This window comes from Filicampus tigris, chromosome 1 (genome assembly GCF_054856515.1).
Source record: "Filicampus tigris isolate MCC_2025a chromosome 1, RoL_Ftig_1.0, whole genome shotgun sequence".
Lineage (NCBI taxonomy): Eukaryota > Metazoa > Chordata > Actinopteri > Syngnathiformes > Syngnathidae > Filicampus > Filicampus tigris.
In genome coordinates, this window is record NC_141217.1 from 20339628 (window position 1) to 20356536 (window position 16909).

Sequence of the window (16909 nt, forward strand, 5' to 3'; positions counted from 1 at the left end):
TACACGGGGGCGTATTAACACGTTTCGGTATGACATGTTCGGTCCACTTGCGTTCGGTTCAGTCCACTTATACTTAGGGCGAGCATACGCAGGGGCGCTATTGACTGTTGCATGCGGGAGAGGAGAGTGGCGGCACAACAGTGAGAGCCAGAAAAGAGCCAGAAAGTCCCCAGTACACTGCAGTCTCCTGTTAGGGAACATTCTGGCTGTCCTGTTAAAATCGCCGATGGGGAAAGGTACGTGTGGAAATCCCAAAGTTGTGTGCCGACATTGCTACATGAGATGGGCGGCAGGTAGCACGTCTAACATGCACGGCCTCATCCGATTGTGAATGTTTCTTAGACGAGGGAGCAAAAACGTCAAACTTAAATAGCAAGATTTATCATATTGTAGCATCTTCCAGGAACACGCCAGACGTAGTTTAATCATCACGTTCTTATTTATCCAAGTATAACTGCTCGTGCTTTTCTTTCTCCGCTGCTCCACTCGCTTTCCGTACGATGCATTCATGAACCTCGGAAACATCACAACTCAGCAACACACAAATCCGACCACGACACAGATAACCCAATTGGTTACAGTATGCTGTTGAACATTCAAAGATTTCAATGCCCAAAAAGTGTATACAATTTCATAAAGACTTTTTATAGTTACTGCCTTTTTTTTCCATTATAGAAATAGTTTTAATATAATTAGCAATAATTGTAACTGTTATTGTACGTATTTTTTTCATCACAAAAAGTGTATATATGTACTGTAATGACAACTTGGCTTTAACTTGAATACTTAGATGTGTGATAGGCTGTTGCTGCAGAGTGTTGAAAGTCTTCTGTGTCACAGTCTACAGTGTCACAAAATTAAGAGATCTTTATTGTTAGTGTAATTTTTATTCTGGTGTAATTTCTTAGAATATCACCCGAATGGTTCGCTTTTATTTATTTTTATTTTTTTAAGTACAGTTTACTTGACATCTTTTCAAAATAAAAATATAAATTTTTTTATATTATTTTTTTTGTACCGAAAATATACCGAACCGAAGTTTCTAAAAAAACGAACCGAACCGAAACGTGATTTAGCGTACCGTTACACCCCTAGTACATAACACCGGGAATTGAACAAAATTGAATAGGTAATATGACACAATGACAGTTATCGGATGAATTTGGCTCCAAAAATGTCAATCTATCTCCTCATACAGTAGCTATCCCTACGTGGTGTGTGTCTCAAGCTACAAGCATCCTGCATTATACTTGACTCAGCTTTTAACCGTAAATAACAAAGAAAGCTCAAGATGTCATCTAAGCACTGCATATATTTGACAATGCCATCAGCATAATTCATAATTGTTAATTATGCCAGCTGCTTTTTTTTCCAGACTTGTGTAAGTGAAATTACATTTCTATTATCAATTATCTGCTCAGAACATTACCTATTATACAAGGTTGTCAACACTTGACTTGTTAAAACTGACAAACTGAAAAAGAAAAATGAGCAAACAAGTACTCTGGCTTGTTGTGCATTGATATTGTACTATAGGAGTTGCAATATTATAGTTATAATCAATATTTTGGAGCTTTTCCTTTACACAAAATTTGGAGGAAAAAATTCCCAAATGTCTCATTCCTATCATGTTCTTTCTTTTTTAATAAAAGAACCAGCATGAAAAACTAGCCGACTAGTTGTCCTTTGTTTTAGTCTGTTATAAAATATACGAGGCGGCGTCTACTGTCACCAAAAAAAACTACACCACAACATCACCGCAGGTATCTCGTCTTGAAGATCCATGTGGCAGAAATCATTTACATCAGTAGGAAGACATCATGTGAAACAGCAGCTTGGTGTAGTGGACTGCCGCGACGTATGATAAAACCCTGCGCTGAGAATGATGCAGGATGACAGCGTAGACAACCAGGAGCGGCAATTGGCATGCGCCAGCACCAAAAGGCAGCCCACTGAAGCGGTAAAGCATCTTGCGTTGCACCTGACAGCAGATCATTTTCCAATTTCACATCCTGAACAACAAAGGCAACATCTGTTACACTTTTGGACATCAGACGACCACCAACTTGAAAATGTTTTTCTTGAATATTACTACATTTACATCTTCATATTAGTTATTTGTTCATTAAGTGAAAGTCAACCCAAACATATTTTTTTCAAGAATATGTTCCCAGCAGGCCCACTAGTTGAAACATTCTGCATTCTGATTAATTTTGCGTTTGGGGAATATAAGTTAAGCAGCAAAATGCACTCGTTTTTAGCCATCTCCGGGGGCGGCCATTTTGTCTTCTGACACTGACAAATGACATCACCACTGCTCACAACGATCAATCACGGCTGACCTGTTTTCTGAATCTGAGCCGTGATTGGTCGTCATGAGCAGTTGTGATGTCATTTTCAGTCGACAGAAGACAAAATGGCCGCCCCCAGAGATGGCTAAAAACGAGTGGATTTATTCCACAAATGCAATATTTATCAGAATGCCCTGTTTCAACTAGTGGGCTTACATAGAACATATCCTTGAAAAAAAAAATGTTTGCGTTGACTTACGCTTTAACATTGTTACCTGACCAATCACTTAAATGATTTCTCTCATTATTTTATTCTTAATAAGCATATGCGTTAAAATAGCTGTCAAACTGTTGTCCTGTTCATACGAAATCTTGATTACTAATCGAGTTATTTCATTATGTTGTTGCTGCTTTTATCTCAGCAATTTAGAAAAAACTGAATAATAAATATAAGGATTGTAATGGAAAAAACGCATCAATGCCCCTGAGGTCTTAAATTTGACCATGATTTTCGGGGAAAAAAAAGGTTTCCGAAGTCAGTCATCACTTCAGCGTACCTCAAGAGGCCAACCTTTAGCAAGCGTCAAGCGGTAAACTCTTGCCGTGTTTTGCTTTTGTGGTCTTATAGTGACACTTTTTCCAAAAGAATGAGCAGTCTCAACAAGGAGTGTTCAGAGACAAATGTCAGAGGAGAAGAAAAATAATGTGTAAAGGTAGTCATAGGTGATTCACAAAGCCCAAAGACTCCAGTGTCAGCATTCATGTTATCACCAGAGCAGGGCATTCCGTCTATGTCACAGACCATGCATAAATTGACTTTAAACATTGTTAGTGCTGTTAATAAAAAAAATAGAAAATACATTTTAAAAAATGTGCTCACACTTTGAATGGAACTTGTTTCTGTTATTTTCCCAAATTGTTTGCAAACTGAGAACATTGGAGGTCTTGTGTTCAACTTTAGAGGTTCTTCTGAATATTAACAACGACATTCTAACTCGTTTCACAGGTTTATGGTTCCAGCAGCAGCGTGGTGACATTCAATGTCATTCTTTATAGTGCGTGTCATCATTATGGTCACAGGTGACCTGCAGCCGACTTTGACATCTACCGCAGATGGATGGATGGATGTTTTGGAATGAGAGAGAAAGAAACCAAACACGAGCACGAGGAGAACATACAAACGCAATTCAAACCCAAGTTCTCATGGCCATTACTTCACTGTGCTGCCCGTGAACTAGTCCAAAAAACTTCATACAAACTTACGTGACAGTTTCAAAAGTGAGCAACATTTCTTTGCTTTAGCAAAGTAGGGAGTCACACTACCATGTTTTCTACAATGACACTGCACAATCAGAACCCAAGCAGAACACACTGGAGTCATATCTTAATGGCATGATGAGAAAAGGATGGAAAACAAGCCCAATGAAATTCAACGGTCTGCCTTTCACATCATCATCAGAATGTAGTTGTTCCTTACCTTGAGCCGTGTGTTTGGCGCCGTGGCTGGACAACAGGAAGAGGAAGTCCTGACACGTGTCCTGCTCCAACAGCGTGCTGTTGTGCAGGCAGAGGTCGACGATGAGGGTCACGGCTCTCTGACACACCATGTCATACTCCGCTCGCTTCGAACTCATGCTGCTCCCAGCTGCATCGTCAGCCGTGGAGTGCGCTCATCGGAGGGCACCGACGAGTGCGCGCGCACGCAAGCATTCAAACACACGCGCACACACCCCAGTCTACCATGCAGAAGATGAATGCAACTGGTGTGCGTGTGTCTGTGTGCTTGTTTATTTTCAAGCACAGATGTTTAAAGTACTCACATGTACTGTACACATATGTAAAGAAAAGACTGGTAAAAGCTGAAAAACTGATTTAACTCCTCTACTTTAATAAAGGACTCTGAAATGAACTTGAATTTTTACTGTCAAGTATATACAATACCTGTTTTGATTACTTGGCAAAAAGAAAAAAAATGCTAATGTTGTGAACTGACTAATAAAAAAAACAGACAATTTAATAACACCGGCGGGGAATATCTTGTTTCTTCAAATCTGTTGCGTATTTAAGGTTAAGTAAAGTCAAAAATTGTCTTAACAATAATATGTTGTATGCGCCCCCACAAGTCTAAAAACAGAAGTCAGAAAATGACACCACAGTGCCGAAGAGCTCACCCAGAAAACAGGTGAGCCGTGAATGGTCGTTACCTGAGCCCTTAGCCACTGTGATGTCATTTTCAGTCGACAGAAAGTCACGATATGTTAAGTACAGACACTGGAAGAATGTACATAAGTACAGTGACAAAATATTTTACTTTGGTATGTCCTACACCCTGCGCAAGTTTATCCCAAAGTAAGCGTGCAATACTTTTCATATGTGTACGTGTATATTCTGTGTGTGTTGACAAATCAAATCCTTATTTGTTGACTTAATGAAACACATTATCCCTGGTGACACAACGACTTCACTGCCTCACACGTGTACAAAAAAAACACAATATAACACATGTCAAATGTCTCGAATACAAATGCAAACAACCCCAACGCCGCCACAACCACTCCAGCTGTGTTTTAAGCCTCTACTTGTGTGATTTTGACGAGGTGACCCATTTGATGCAAGTGTGACGTCTATAAGGACCACTGGGCTTATTTTTCTCAAGTCAACGATCATAATGCCTCCCTCAGGTCACAAAGTCTCATGGGGCATGCTTCCCCCGAGGTAAAGCATCTGTGATGGGGAGGTTCTACACACCCCTTTCACCAAAGCCACCAAGTGTTTACAGCCTATGATGATGATGATGATGATGATGATCATTCAGGGCATTACATTCACAATGAGACAATATGTTGTTGTAGAAATCAACAAAAAATGAACATGTCTTCAAGGACCAACAAACCTAATAACTATTGTTAAAACTAAAAATAATTTCATCTCCAAAAGGGGGGCGCTGCAAAAGAAGTTTGAGAACTACTGTGTTACAGTATTTAGATCTACTCTACTCGGAGTAGGAACTAGCAATATTTTCACTTCAATATTATTTTGTGTTGCTTCATTTCCTATGGTTGGAAGTTTTTGTTTTCCCATTTAATTAGGCACATAGCTAACAGTTCTCCAAATGAGATGCAAAGTGTTCTTTCTTCAAGCAGTTTATTTGTCACCACTTATGTTCATTCAAAGCACTTCCAACACAGCATCACTGCCATGATCATTAGCGTCCATTAGCTTAATGCTAGCAAACAGTGGCATACAATGGCAAATTAACGCGTTTAATACAAGAAACCACGGGAGCCACAAACCCTTTGGACGGCTAAAATGAAGAGACATTTTCTTTTCCTTTTTTTTCTTGTTATTTGTGCTGCACATTACCGCTGAACCGGGTGGCCCGTTTGAAGCGATACATTTTTGATTGATCCAATGTGTTCTGGTTGGATGATGCATCTCCAAGGAGCAAGTGAACGATGCATCTTTTCAAATGATTTCACTTTGCTACGTACTTATTGATGGCGTCTATGAATATGTACTGTAAATGTCTTTGGTAATACTTGCCAGCAGTTGTCGCAACGGGCGCCATTCAAGACTATTGACTCGGAGCGGCAGTTGTGCATATAGGGTACGGTGACATCAAAGTAAGTACTGTCTCTAGGACATTAATAATAATAATAGGGCCCCCCGATGCATTTCATGTGCCCCCCTTGAGTCTGTGGTCTGAGAATGGGTCTGACTTTAGTAAACATAGATCCTATAACAGTGCTACCTGGCACACTCTGCTCTTTAGCTTCCCGCTTTCTTAGATTTTCTCCAGGTATTCCATTTTACTCCCATAGTCCAAAAACATGCATGTTACGTTCTTTGACTACTTTAAATGTATCATAGGTGTGAATGTGCCTTGCGATTAAATGGCGACCAGTCCATGATGTAAAAAGTTGGGATAGGCTCCAGATCAGCCAGGATCCCGATGAGCAAAGCGCTGTAAAAAATGAATGGGTATGGCCTATAAAGGATTTTGTACTTTTACTGTGTGTTTCCCTGTGCTCGCCAAAACATGCATCCATCTTTTGTTTTTGTTTTTTAATCTAAAACCAAAATGTAGAGTCAAGCTTTGGATAGCAAATGCAATCTACTACAATACAATTTTAAAATGTAATTCACTTGTATCTGTATCTCCTGCCATCTGCACATACGGGGACCTATTCCAATACCTGCATGTGGAAAGGACATTATTACTATTTCAATAGAAAGCTACAATAGATGCAGCTGTTCTGTATTCTCTGAAAATTCTGCTTCAATTGTTTCTTCATGTACCATAAGACAACTCATTGCAGAACCCCCCCAAAAAAGCTAAGTTGGATAGTAGATTTATAATTGATTTGACTTTGTCACTGCATTCTGGTGAACTGTGTTTGAACTCTCCTGCCCTTTTTTTTTGCTAATTATGTTCCAAACATAACCTTTAACCAAAGTAATTTAATACACCAAGGGACAAATTAAATCGAATCAAATCGGATTAGGTTGAGGTTAACCAGCTTCTGGTTGACTCCAGTCTTTAACTTAATTAAAGCAGGGCCAAAAGATGACACAGTCTACCTTTGTAGGGAAGCGTGGGGGTTATTGTTCCAGGATAGATCATTAAGAGCTTATCTTAGTCTTTCCTCGTCCTGCTGTCTCCCTCAAAGGATGGGCCCAGGGTCTGCCACGCTTCCTGTTCTTGAAGATTGCATCTACTCCATGAGGGCCAACCAAATTAGCAGGCAAATAACAAATTGTTTCCAGCTGAGGCCTTTCAAAGGAGTCCATTACTCCTATGCATCTGCTGCAGCGGATACCGACTTCATTTGAGCTTGTAACTAACTACAACTATGAGCTAACCCCACAACCTAATAAGATCACCTATGTGGAAGCATTATCAGTTACGGGAAATAGACCGCGGCTGCCGGTGTTACGGTTCAACTGGCTCTCCGAATAACTAGCTCCCGATTTGAGCTGTGGACAATTAAAGTCAACTCGTCTTCCTATCTGCAGATTTGCAGGGTTATAATACTTTTGAATTTTTCCAATATAGTTAGTTTTCATTTCGCTTTGAATTTTGTTTTTTAAATCTAGTTAGTTTTAATTCGTTTTCAGAGCGGGTTTCTTAGTTTTATTGGCTAGTCTAAGTGTTGCCACAATTTCCCTGAATTTGTAGATCTGAACAGGAGCCCTTGCAGGGTGGCAAAAGTTAATCTAGTTCTGAATACGGTAGGCCCATGTAAACTGGATCTTGGGAAGCAAATTGACATGGTTGCGATTGTGTTGTTTTCACTTAATTAAAGTGTATGGGACACCATTTTTTAAAGTTTTAATATGTTGTATTAAACAATAAAATATCCAGGTCGCAATGAACGGTTTCTCGAATTGATACACATTAACCGAGTATTCCTTTGCTTTAGCATTACGCATTGAAAATTTTCCGGGCGGGGCGAAATCGTGAACAAGGCGGATCCGACGTAATCGAGCCACGTCTCTGACTTGCCGGCTGTGAAGTGTGCTCATTGTGGTTTTTCTTCTGATTCATTTAGTTTCTTCTTTAATTGACCAATAAAAACGAGCGACCAATACTTACCAACAGCTTGTTATCGCCATTTTCAGAGTCTAAAGATGACGACGCTGGGCCAGTGATGTCACGCACGCAATGGGCCAAACGGCCAGTGGGCAAACCCAGCTCACAATAATATTGAGTTTTCTACATTGTTTTTTGGGCTTTTTCATTACATTTTTGCCAAAGTAATCATTGGAATCTGATTATTTGTACTTGTACTCCTTCTGAAAAATGTTTTTAGGGTAACATTTTTTTGTGTGACATACCCAAATTTAATAATGGAGTGGTTCTCAGAAAGGTCCAGCAGAATATTCAAACACTTACTCACTACGCGAGTCAATATTTTTTCCCTTTACAATTAATCACCGTATTTCACATCTGACAATATTGCAAACATACTGAAGAGATAAAATAAACAATTTTACGAAGATTTGTTCTGTCATTTGTGTGTGATTGTATTATGAGTGCTGAAATATAGCTGTCGTGACCACGTCGTGACACGCTAACATACCTATGGAATTAAGAGCCCTTAAAAAGTATCAGATTGAAAAACACTTGGTACCAATAAACTGTCAGAATGCCTTGGCAGAAAAAAATACATTACGTGTGTTAACTTCTGTGTCCAGGAGGTACCTCCGACAATTTACCACTGTAATGTACTGTGTACTTAATTGTTATACTTACAAATAATTCATGTATTTTCCTTCCTTTTGGCAAATTCATTGACAAGATATTCCCCATACTTTAATTTCCATGGAAAGAAATATGTGAGCCAAAAATGTTATTTTAAAAAAAAATTTCAGCAGTATATACCCCCAGAAATCATCAAGTATAAAGAAAAAGGGCCACAATCACTCTTGTCTCGTTTCAGTGTTAATTGGGTTAAAACATTGATTAAACTGCTGACATTCAACAGGCCTCTCCTCTTATCATCTGGATTAATAATTCATGAGGTGCGGTTAGCAAGAACACGAAAACAGTCTCTCGTAGAAGTGCTCAGCCAGCTTTAAATAATTGAAAGGTCTGCAGCTCCACGAGCACTTGAAGGGAAACTAGCTTCCGTATGCTAATGGCAAATTAATGAGATCATAAAGACAACTGCTGAGAGAGCTTAACTGGATAGCCACGCTAACTAATAACGCATTTAAGAGACGTTTTCCAGCTGCCATTTGGGATTCATCCTGGAGAAGAGACATAAACAAGGATGCTAAGGGATTTTGAAGCAGGTGCAGCGTTTCAACCAAGAGGTTGTTTTGATGTGCAAATCGAAGTGGCGCGAGACAAATCTTTGAGCTGCAGATGTTGTCGGACAAAAGCTCGGTCACTCAAAGCTATGCTAATCCTTCCTCATGCTTCCTTGCTGGCTCCCAAGGGCCACCGCGTATGTCCACATATTCCAGTCATAAATATGACAACAGTGTGACACATTATTATCATCATCTCAAAATTATTTAATTATTTTTAAAATTGCCATCCTTGGCAGCGGTACAGGTATTCGGGGGGGGGGGGGCACACACGGACACAAACGATCGGGTTGGAAAGCGGTCTCCAAGTGGCAAGTGTCGACTTCACAGTGGTTATCTATGATCGCCCTGGCTAACTTTACGTCTTCCTCCCGTGGAGTTCTGCGCGCAGTTCCTTAGAAATGTACTTTGCGTACTTCAGTCTTTTGCATGGGGCCCAGCGAGTCAAATTCTGCTTCCGCAATGTTAAAAGACTGTGCGCTTCTAGCAAGCCACCTTCAAAGGAAATGAGAAGTGACACTTCCATTGGCCGGGAAGCTTGTCAGCTGTTTTCACGCCTTCAACGTCGCAAACGTTTCTAACTGCGTTCGTCTGCGAAAATACCAAGAGAAAGAAAACCCCACCCATTTGCTTGACTTTCACTAAGCACGAAAAGAGAGCCCGAGTTTCTTTTGCAGAGCATTGCATTAAATTTGGATTTTCCTTCACTCTATCGAGCCATACATCTGTCATCTACATCTATTTATTTATTTATTTTTGGGCAATGACGCATGAATCCTAGAGTGCCAAAATTCAGGTGAGCATAATAGTACAATACCTAACCGTAACCCAAACAAATACATTCAGGTAAGACTAGACCGTTCTCAGTTATTCTACAGTCTGGAAATATATACAAGCACAAAGAGCAAATTAATAACAAAGCAATTGTCAGGATTATATTAAAGTAGTAAAACATCAAGTAGTCGAGTCCTAGGAATGAAAAGCTGAGTACATACAACACTGCACTAAGCAACAATGGAATCTAGTCACTGGCAGGTCACATGTCGAATTACCGTACATGATTATGCTAATGCTAATATTGCGCATCATTAAAGCAGGGCCAAAAAACATGTATTTGTATGGTACATGTAAGACAAAGTATCCAGACTCCATGTCATGTGTCAAACACGATGTTTTGGTTCATGAGCTGTCCCTCTGCTGTTCTGATTATTTTTTCGTCTGGAAATTTGCATTTGTGTTGGGATGTATTTAAAACAGATTAATGAGCTTTTTAAGATGTGTTAAAATACACAAGGAATTTATGACAGAGAGACAATATTATGAACTACAAGTACAACTTTAGTACACGTTCACTTTTTTTTCTGCAGACATGAATTTATGAAGGTCAAAAATGTAACTCTCGACTACATTGTCTTCCGGGAGCATTGAGTTCATTAAAGAGACGGCTGGGCTGGGATGGCCATGTTTTAACCAACAAGTTCATTTTATATATTTTTGTATCAGGAAAATGGAAAGAGTTGTCATTTTCTATTTTATCAATAAATTTGGGAGAAATTAGGAAATAAGTGACTCCATGAATAACGCCCCTTGTTAATGTGGAGAATGGCCGCGCCCCCTACCGTTCTATCCTTGTACGGCCGGAGTCACGTGAGGGACCAATTCCAAATTCTCCATTGGAAATCATTGTGCTTTCATTGCTTATAATGTCCAAAAACGGCAATCAATTGGCACCAAAATTTATGTGGACATCTCTTCTAATGACCACTTCAACATATCAACAGGATTAACCTCTCCATGGCTGATTTATATGAGAATGAGGAAATGTGGAAGTGAGCGCACACTGCTTCTTTGCAGGAGAAAAAAAAAACACTGCTTCTTTGCTGATCACAGTTAGGACGGGCGAGGCATTTAACACCGGTCAAGATATTTCCAGAGACTGAAGTGGGAATGAGTGGACGTGCACATTTATTTGGATGAGGAATGGCCACAGTTTTTCGACCGACAACACACCGTTCAATGGAACGTAACAGCCGAAACAGTACGTTCCAATACACTCGGCTGTGCAGTCAGCCTCCTCGCTGGAACTTTTTGTTTGCTGAACATTGACGCTTGTTCGATGAGGTCTTACCTCACTCTCACGCCGCTTCACTCACACCAAAGCTGGCGGCTGCAAGCGGTGTCGGACAACGCACGCGGCTGCTTGGGAGGCAACCCCGCGACATGAAGACTCAGGCTGGGCGGACAGTAAGGAGCTAATGTTGTTGTGCTAACGCCTTTTGTTTTAACGGCCTGAAGCTAGTTGTTTCTATTAGCTGTACTGTTATCCTACTGTTAGCTGGGGAGGGGAGGGAAGACGGGGATAAAGGTCCATGCTTGCCTGATTGCTTGCCCACTGCCAGTCGCTGTCTGCCTCCCGAGAGCTGACACGAGTTTAGCGTCGCTAAATGTCCGAAATATAACCAGTCGGGGTTCGTGTGCACATTCCTGCTCTTGTCTGCTTCAGCTTGTGTAAGTGGAGAAGCGATCGCCACAGTATTTTTGATTTTGTGGAGGTGATCATGATGAGATCACGTTTTATATCAATAAATCTAAACTATTGTGAAGAACACTTTTATACTTTCACAGATTGAAGTGGACAAGAGTAGTAATGTGCATTTGCATTTGTTTTAGACAACAGAACTGACAAAGGGGCGGGGCAATTTGTCATAAACCTAATCACAAAAAAAGCCCTTAAATCACTACAAAGTCTTTTGAGGTGGGCATTTTAGTACTGATGTCATTTTTACATGCAAACCTATTATATAAGTGCCAATGTTAAGATCATCCAAGTGTCCTTTAAAGTGTAAAAAACGTGAAAATCACTCCCATGAAAGATTGTTATTAGAGTGGATATGAAAGAGGTCACTGGTTCTGCTGTCCTGATTTCTTAAGGCATATCGTGCCACGGAAATGTGATGTACAGAAAAAGAAAAAAGACACACACACATTCACGCGTATGCTTAAAGTACGGAGAAGGGACAGGTGTGCTCACTCATTTGTACTTTGTAAATTAGTGCATCCACATACTTGACATATGTTGTTCATAGTTACAGTTCTTAAGGCAGCACATAATCCCAACAGAATTTAAGGTTTTAGACGAGTGAAACCTCTGTACGAGTTGCTCATACTTTGTACTCTGACTAAAGAGACACTAAGTCAATAGTAGTGATAAAAGAATGACCTGTTTTTAATCTTTACGTGAAGACTCTCACATGCCAAGTTATCAGCTACTCAGTTGTCACCTTTGGCGTGTTTGTCACAGCATCATCAATCCATCCATTTTGTTCTACCATTAACCTAATGTGCATGTGTTTGGCAGAGGTGGGCACTCCGTCAGACTGACGGACCGGTCCAGCAGACCACCAAACAGTCAACAGTAAAAAGACGATGGAAGAACGGCTTGTGGAGCCTTACGTTCTCGATCCGGAGTCCGACCATGAATTTGAAGTGAACGAAGCACCACAAAGACCCCGACTCCGGTGCAAAAATATACGCGTTTGGCCAACCACTGTAGTTTCTGGAGAAAGTGGGTGTGCGTGAGAGGAGGAAAGAGCAGGAATGCTCGAAGATGGATGAATGGAGGAAAATACCACATTGGGGGTGTTTTTGGTGAGGAAAGGGCTTTTTAACATAGCAAAATGCTAAAAAAAAAAAACTTGATTCAGCATGATACATCTCCTTTAAAGCAGAAGTCAACCCAAGCATATTTTTTTCAAGAATATGTTCCCAGCAGGCCCACTAGTTGAAACACAGCATTCTGATTAATTTTGCGTTTGTGGAATATAAATTAAGTAGCAAAAGGCACTCGTTTTTAGCCATCTCAGGGGGCGGCCATTTTGTCTTCTGTCGACTGAATATGACATCACAACTGCTTACAACGACCAATCACAGCTGACCTGTTCTGTGAACTGAGCCGTGATTGGTCGTTGTGAGTAGTTGTGATGTCATTTTCAGTCGACAGAAGACAAAATGGCCGCCCCCAGAGATGCCTAAAAACGAGTAGATAAACACTTATTCCACAAACGCAATATTTATCAGAATGCCGTTTCAACTAGTGGGCTTGCATAAAACATATTCTTGAAAAAATATGTTTGCGTTGACTTCCGCTTTAAGAATGATCAAATCTATCCATTGTCTACACTACTTTTCAGAGGTGTGCATGCCATCAGAGTGACGGACCAGCCCGTCACTGACGGACGCCCATTTTGCTGACCATTGACAAATGACGGGACACCTTTTAAAAATGATGGGCTGACGAATAACAAGAATTGGGTTTTCATCCGTCAGTGTAATCGTCACTAACCGTGTTCATCAGTGATGGTCCGTCAATCTGTCACTGACAGACCATTAGTTCATCACTGGTGGACGCCCGTTTTTCTGACGTTTTTTGACGTTTTTCTGACCGACTGATGGACCAACGGACTTCTGACGGACTAACTGACAGACTTTCCTGGCGGACTGACGATTACAAATCAGTTTGTCACGAAAAATGGACAGACAAATGACGGATGATGAATGACGGTCCAGCAAAATTGAGTAAAATGCCTACCTATGAGGAAGTCGCATTAAACATAGGAAAGACCTACAAGCATGGGGAAAACATGCAAACTTCTCACCGGAAGTCCTGAGATGAAATTGAAACCCCAAACCTCAGATCTTTGAGGCAGACATGCTAATCACTAGGCCAACATGGTACCACAGCATCACCATTTTAAAGATATTGAACAATGAATGATATTACAGTGATGCTGATAGTGATGGATATAAAGTTGAAATATTAATCATTGATGATATTTTCGTTGTGTATTCATATAATTTTTAATCCTATTCACAGATCAGCAAACCATAATCTGTTTCACTGTCCAGTCGTGTATTGCAATGACAGTAAATATATCTTCCATTGTCTCTCATGGATGAATGCAGCAATGAAGAGTTGTCTCTCCTTGAGGAACGTGCCCGTTGGACAGTTGATCTACTGTTTTTGTCCACAATGAAATAACACAAGTTGACATCAGATTTACAGCAAAACTTGAGCTGTGCCCCTAGGACAATGTCTAGCTTTTCACTGTCACCGCCCGCAAAGAGAAAAGTCATGTGCTCTTGGAAGAAACAGCTACTGGATGGATAGCGCTGACATTTGCTGGAAACCATCCTGGATCTCATCACAAGAAGAATGTCAGCATTAGCAAGTCCCAATCTCCATCTAATACTCAACTGGAGTCTTTTTTCATTGTAAGTATTGTATGATGAAAAAATGTGCCTGCATAAGCATTATTGCCCGGGCAAGCGTTTCAACTGAGTTTCACAGACATGGAGGATTTCTTTTTCTTTTTTAAATTGTGTGTATTATGCCTACCAATTCAGATATGCATCATGGCATGTTAAAAAAAATCCTCCCCCCATTTTTAAAAAATATATTTTTTTATATTGTGTATTAGTTTTTTTAGCCCCCCCATTCAACATTCAATGTACAATATGTGTTCCATGGAAAATAGGGGGGGAATATGGGAATAAAATATGGAAAACATGAAAAAATGTGCAGGGGTCGACTAGTTTGTTCAAGTAGCCACCCAGTGGGCTACCAAAGAGATGACATACTTCTGGAATAATCCACCGTCTTCTCAGCAGTCCTCCTCCTTAATAACACCGCTGCCAAACGACTGTGACAGGACGCCCACAGACATCTAAGCGCCTTTGGGGAGTAGGGGCGGCAAATCGGCTCTTGAGGGGAAAGGCTGCAGCCCTCTCAGGATTTACTGTCTGGTTGGAGAATGGAGTCGAACCACTCTTCTGTCCAAGCGTCACCTCCTGCGTGCACACTGGGACAGGCGTGAAAATGAGGATAGAGAGTAAACTTCGCGCTTTTTCTTCATCATCTTCATCCGACTACTACTTTAATGATGGCAGGATTATTGGCATGGATGCTACCGAGGCCTAAGCGATGGAGTCAGCAAAACAAAGTCAACTGTGCACACAGCCCAACATCACTCACAAATCGTTTTTGCATATTTTACATATCTCTTTGGCATATTCTGTCAAATAGGAAGTTTAAGTCTGGGAAGCAGTGTTAGAAATCTACTGTTTGTCCAATGCCACCATCCCTCCATTTTACTAACTCATGCTATACATTCAAATTAGACTTAAGAGGAAGTCAACCCAAACATATTTTTTTCAAGAATATGTTCTATGCAGGCGCGGCTGGTTAGCACGTCCGCCTCACCGTTCAGAGGTCGTGGGTTCGATCCCGGCTCCGGCTTCCCTGGTTGGAGTTTGCATGTTCTCCCCGTGCCTGCGTGGGTTTTCACCGGGTACTCCGGTTTCCTCCCACATTCCAAAAACATGCATGGTAGGTTGATTGGCCACTCTAAATTGCCCCTAGGTGTGATTGTGAGTGCGGATGTTTGTCTCTGTGTGCCCTGCGATTGGCTGGTAACCAATTCAGGGTGTCCCCCGCCTACTGCCCGAAGACCGCCTGGATAGGCTCCAGCACGCCCGCGACCCTTGTGAGGATAAGCGGTATAGATAATGGATGGCTGGATGGATGTTCTATGCAAGCCCACTAGTGGAAACAAAGCATTCTGATAAAGCTTGTGTTTGTGGAATAAGAGTTAATCCACCCCTTTTTAGCCATCTCAGGGCGAGGCCATTTTGTCACTTCTGTCGACTGAAAATTACATCACAACTGCTCACAGGATTTTACGAGATGTAACATTTTCACGTTTTTAACTTTGTAAAAATGAATAAAAAGTAAAGCAGTCTTAATTGGATTTGGAGTTACATAAGCACATCTCATTCATGTAAAAAGAAGCTAACTAGTTAAGTCCAACTTAACTTTGATTTAAAAATAAGTAAATACATATTTTATTTAAAAGTGGCATTAGTGCTGTATTCCCTCCCAAATATTTATTTGTTTTCACAGATAAGTGAAAATCAGGTTGGGAAAAAAACTTCATCCATAGTCTACTGTTAACTGCAATTTAGAGTCTTCAACCTACTAAAGAATAATGTTTGGGGGATGTTCAAGTAAAACCCCATGGCAGCAAGGGGAGAACATGCAAAACCACCCAGATCACCTGACTGTGAGGCAGAAAGAAACAGTACAGTAAGATTAGCATGAGTTGTCTTGGCTGCTAGACCAGGATTATAAACTGCTAAAGTCCAAATGACAATCCATTGTTGCCTCCATCTAATTTGAACACAGATTTGTAAAAGGCACATCATTCCATACTGTTGCTTTAAATGTCAACAGTGTAGAGTTCTGTCTCACACTTTGCTCCTACATCTCTCGTAAGTGTTAGATTGTGTTGACAGGTGGCAAGCTCAAGTCATGTTTTATATTCATCACAGCATTCTGCGGCCTTTCACTTGTCTTTTTCTTGCATTTATTTATATTATCTTTAACTTTTCTTCTCAACTACTTGAACACGCTCTACTAGTTGCATTTTCTTTTAACTGATCCACGTTCAACTTTTGAGCTTGTCCAATGCAAGAGCCATGTTGATCTTTGAGTGATATCTGACTCAAGATAGCTAGCTGAGGTCAAAGGACATTATTTAGCCCTTTCTGTTACAGGTCTCAAATTATCTTCTTCCAGGAAATCAATTCTATTCGTGAAGCATGATATTGACCCAGTCCACGATGTTTAAAACCTGTGTCAGACATATATGTGTTTTAAAAAAACAAGTTTATTACATCTTCACACTTACATTGTAGACTTAAACTTTTATTTTGGAATGTATGTATATCGCAAGAACGTGTGGTCA

At 40.5% G+C, this 16909-nt stretch overlaps 1 protein-coding gene across 1 annotated transcript in view; it reads right to left on the reverse strand.

Moving 5' to 3' along the window:
• syt6a (synaptotagmin VIa) overlaps nt 1-3925 on the reverse strand; it is a 64185-nt gene extending 60260 nt beyond the window's left edge. The window contains exon 1 of the mRNA XM_086025508.1: nt 3769-3925. Coding sequence (XP_085881634.1) covers nt 3769-3925 — 157 coding nt within the window. The remainder of the gene's footprint in view (nt 1-3768) is intronic.
• Nucleotides 3926-16909: the final 12984 nt, after the last annotated feature.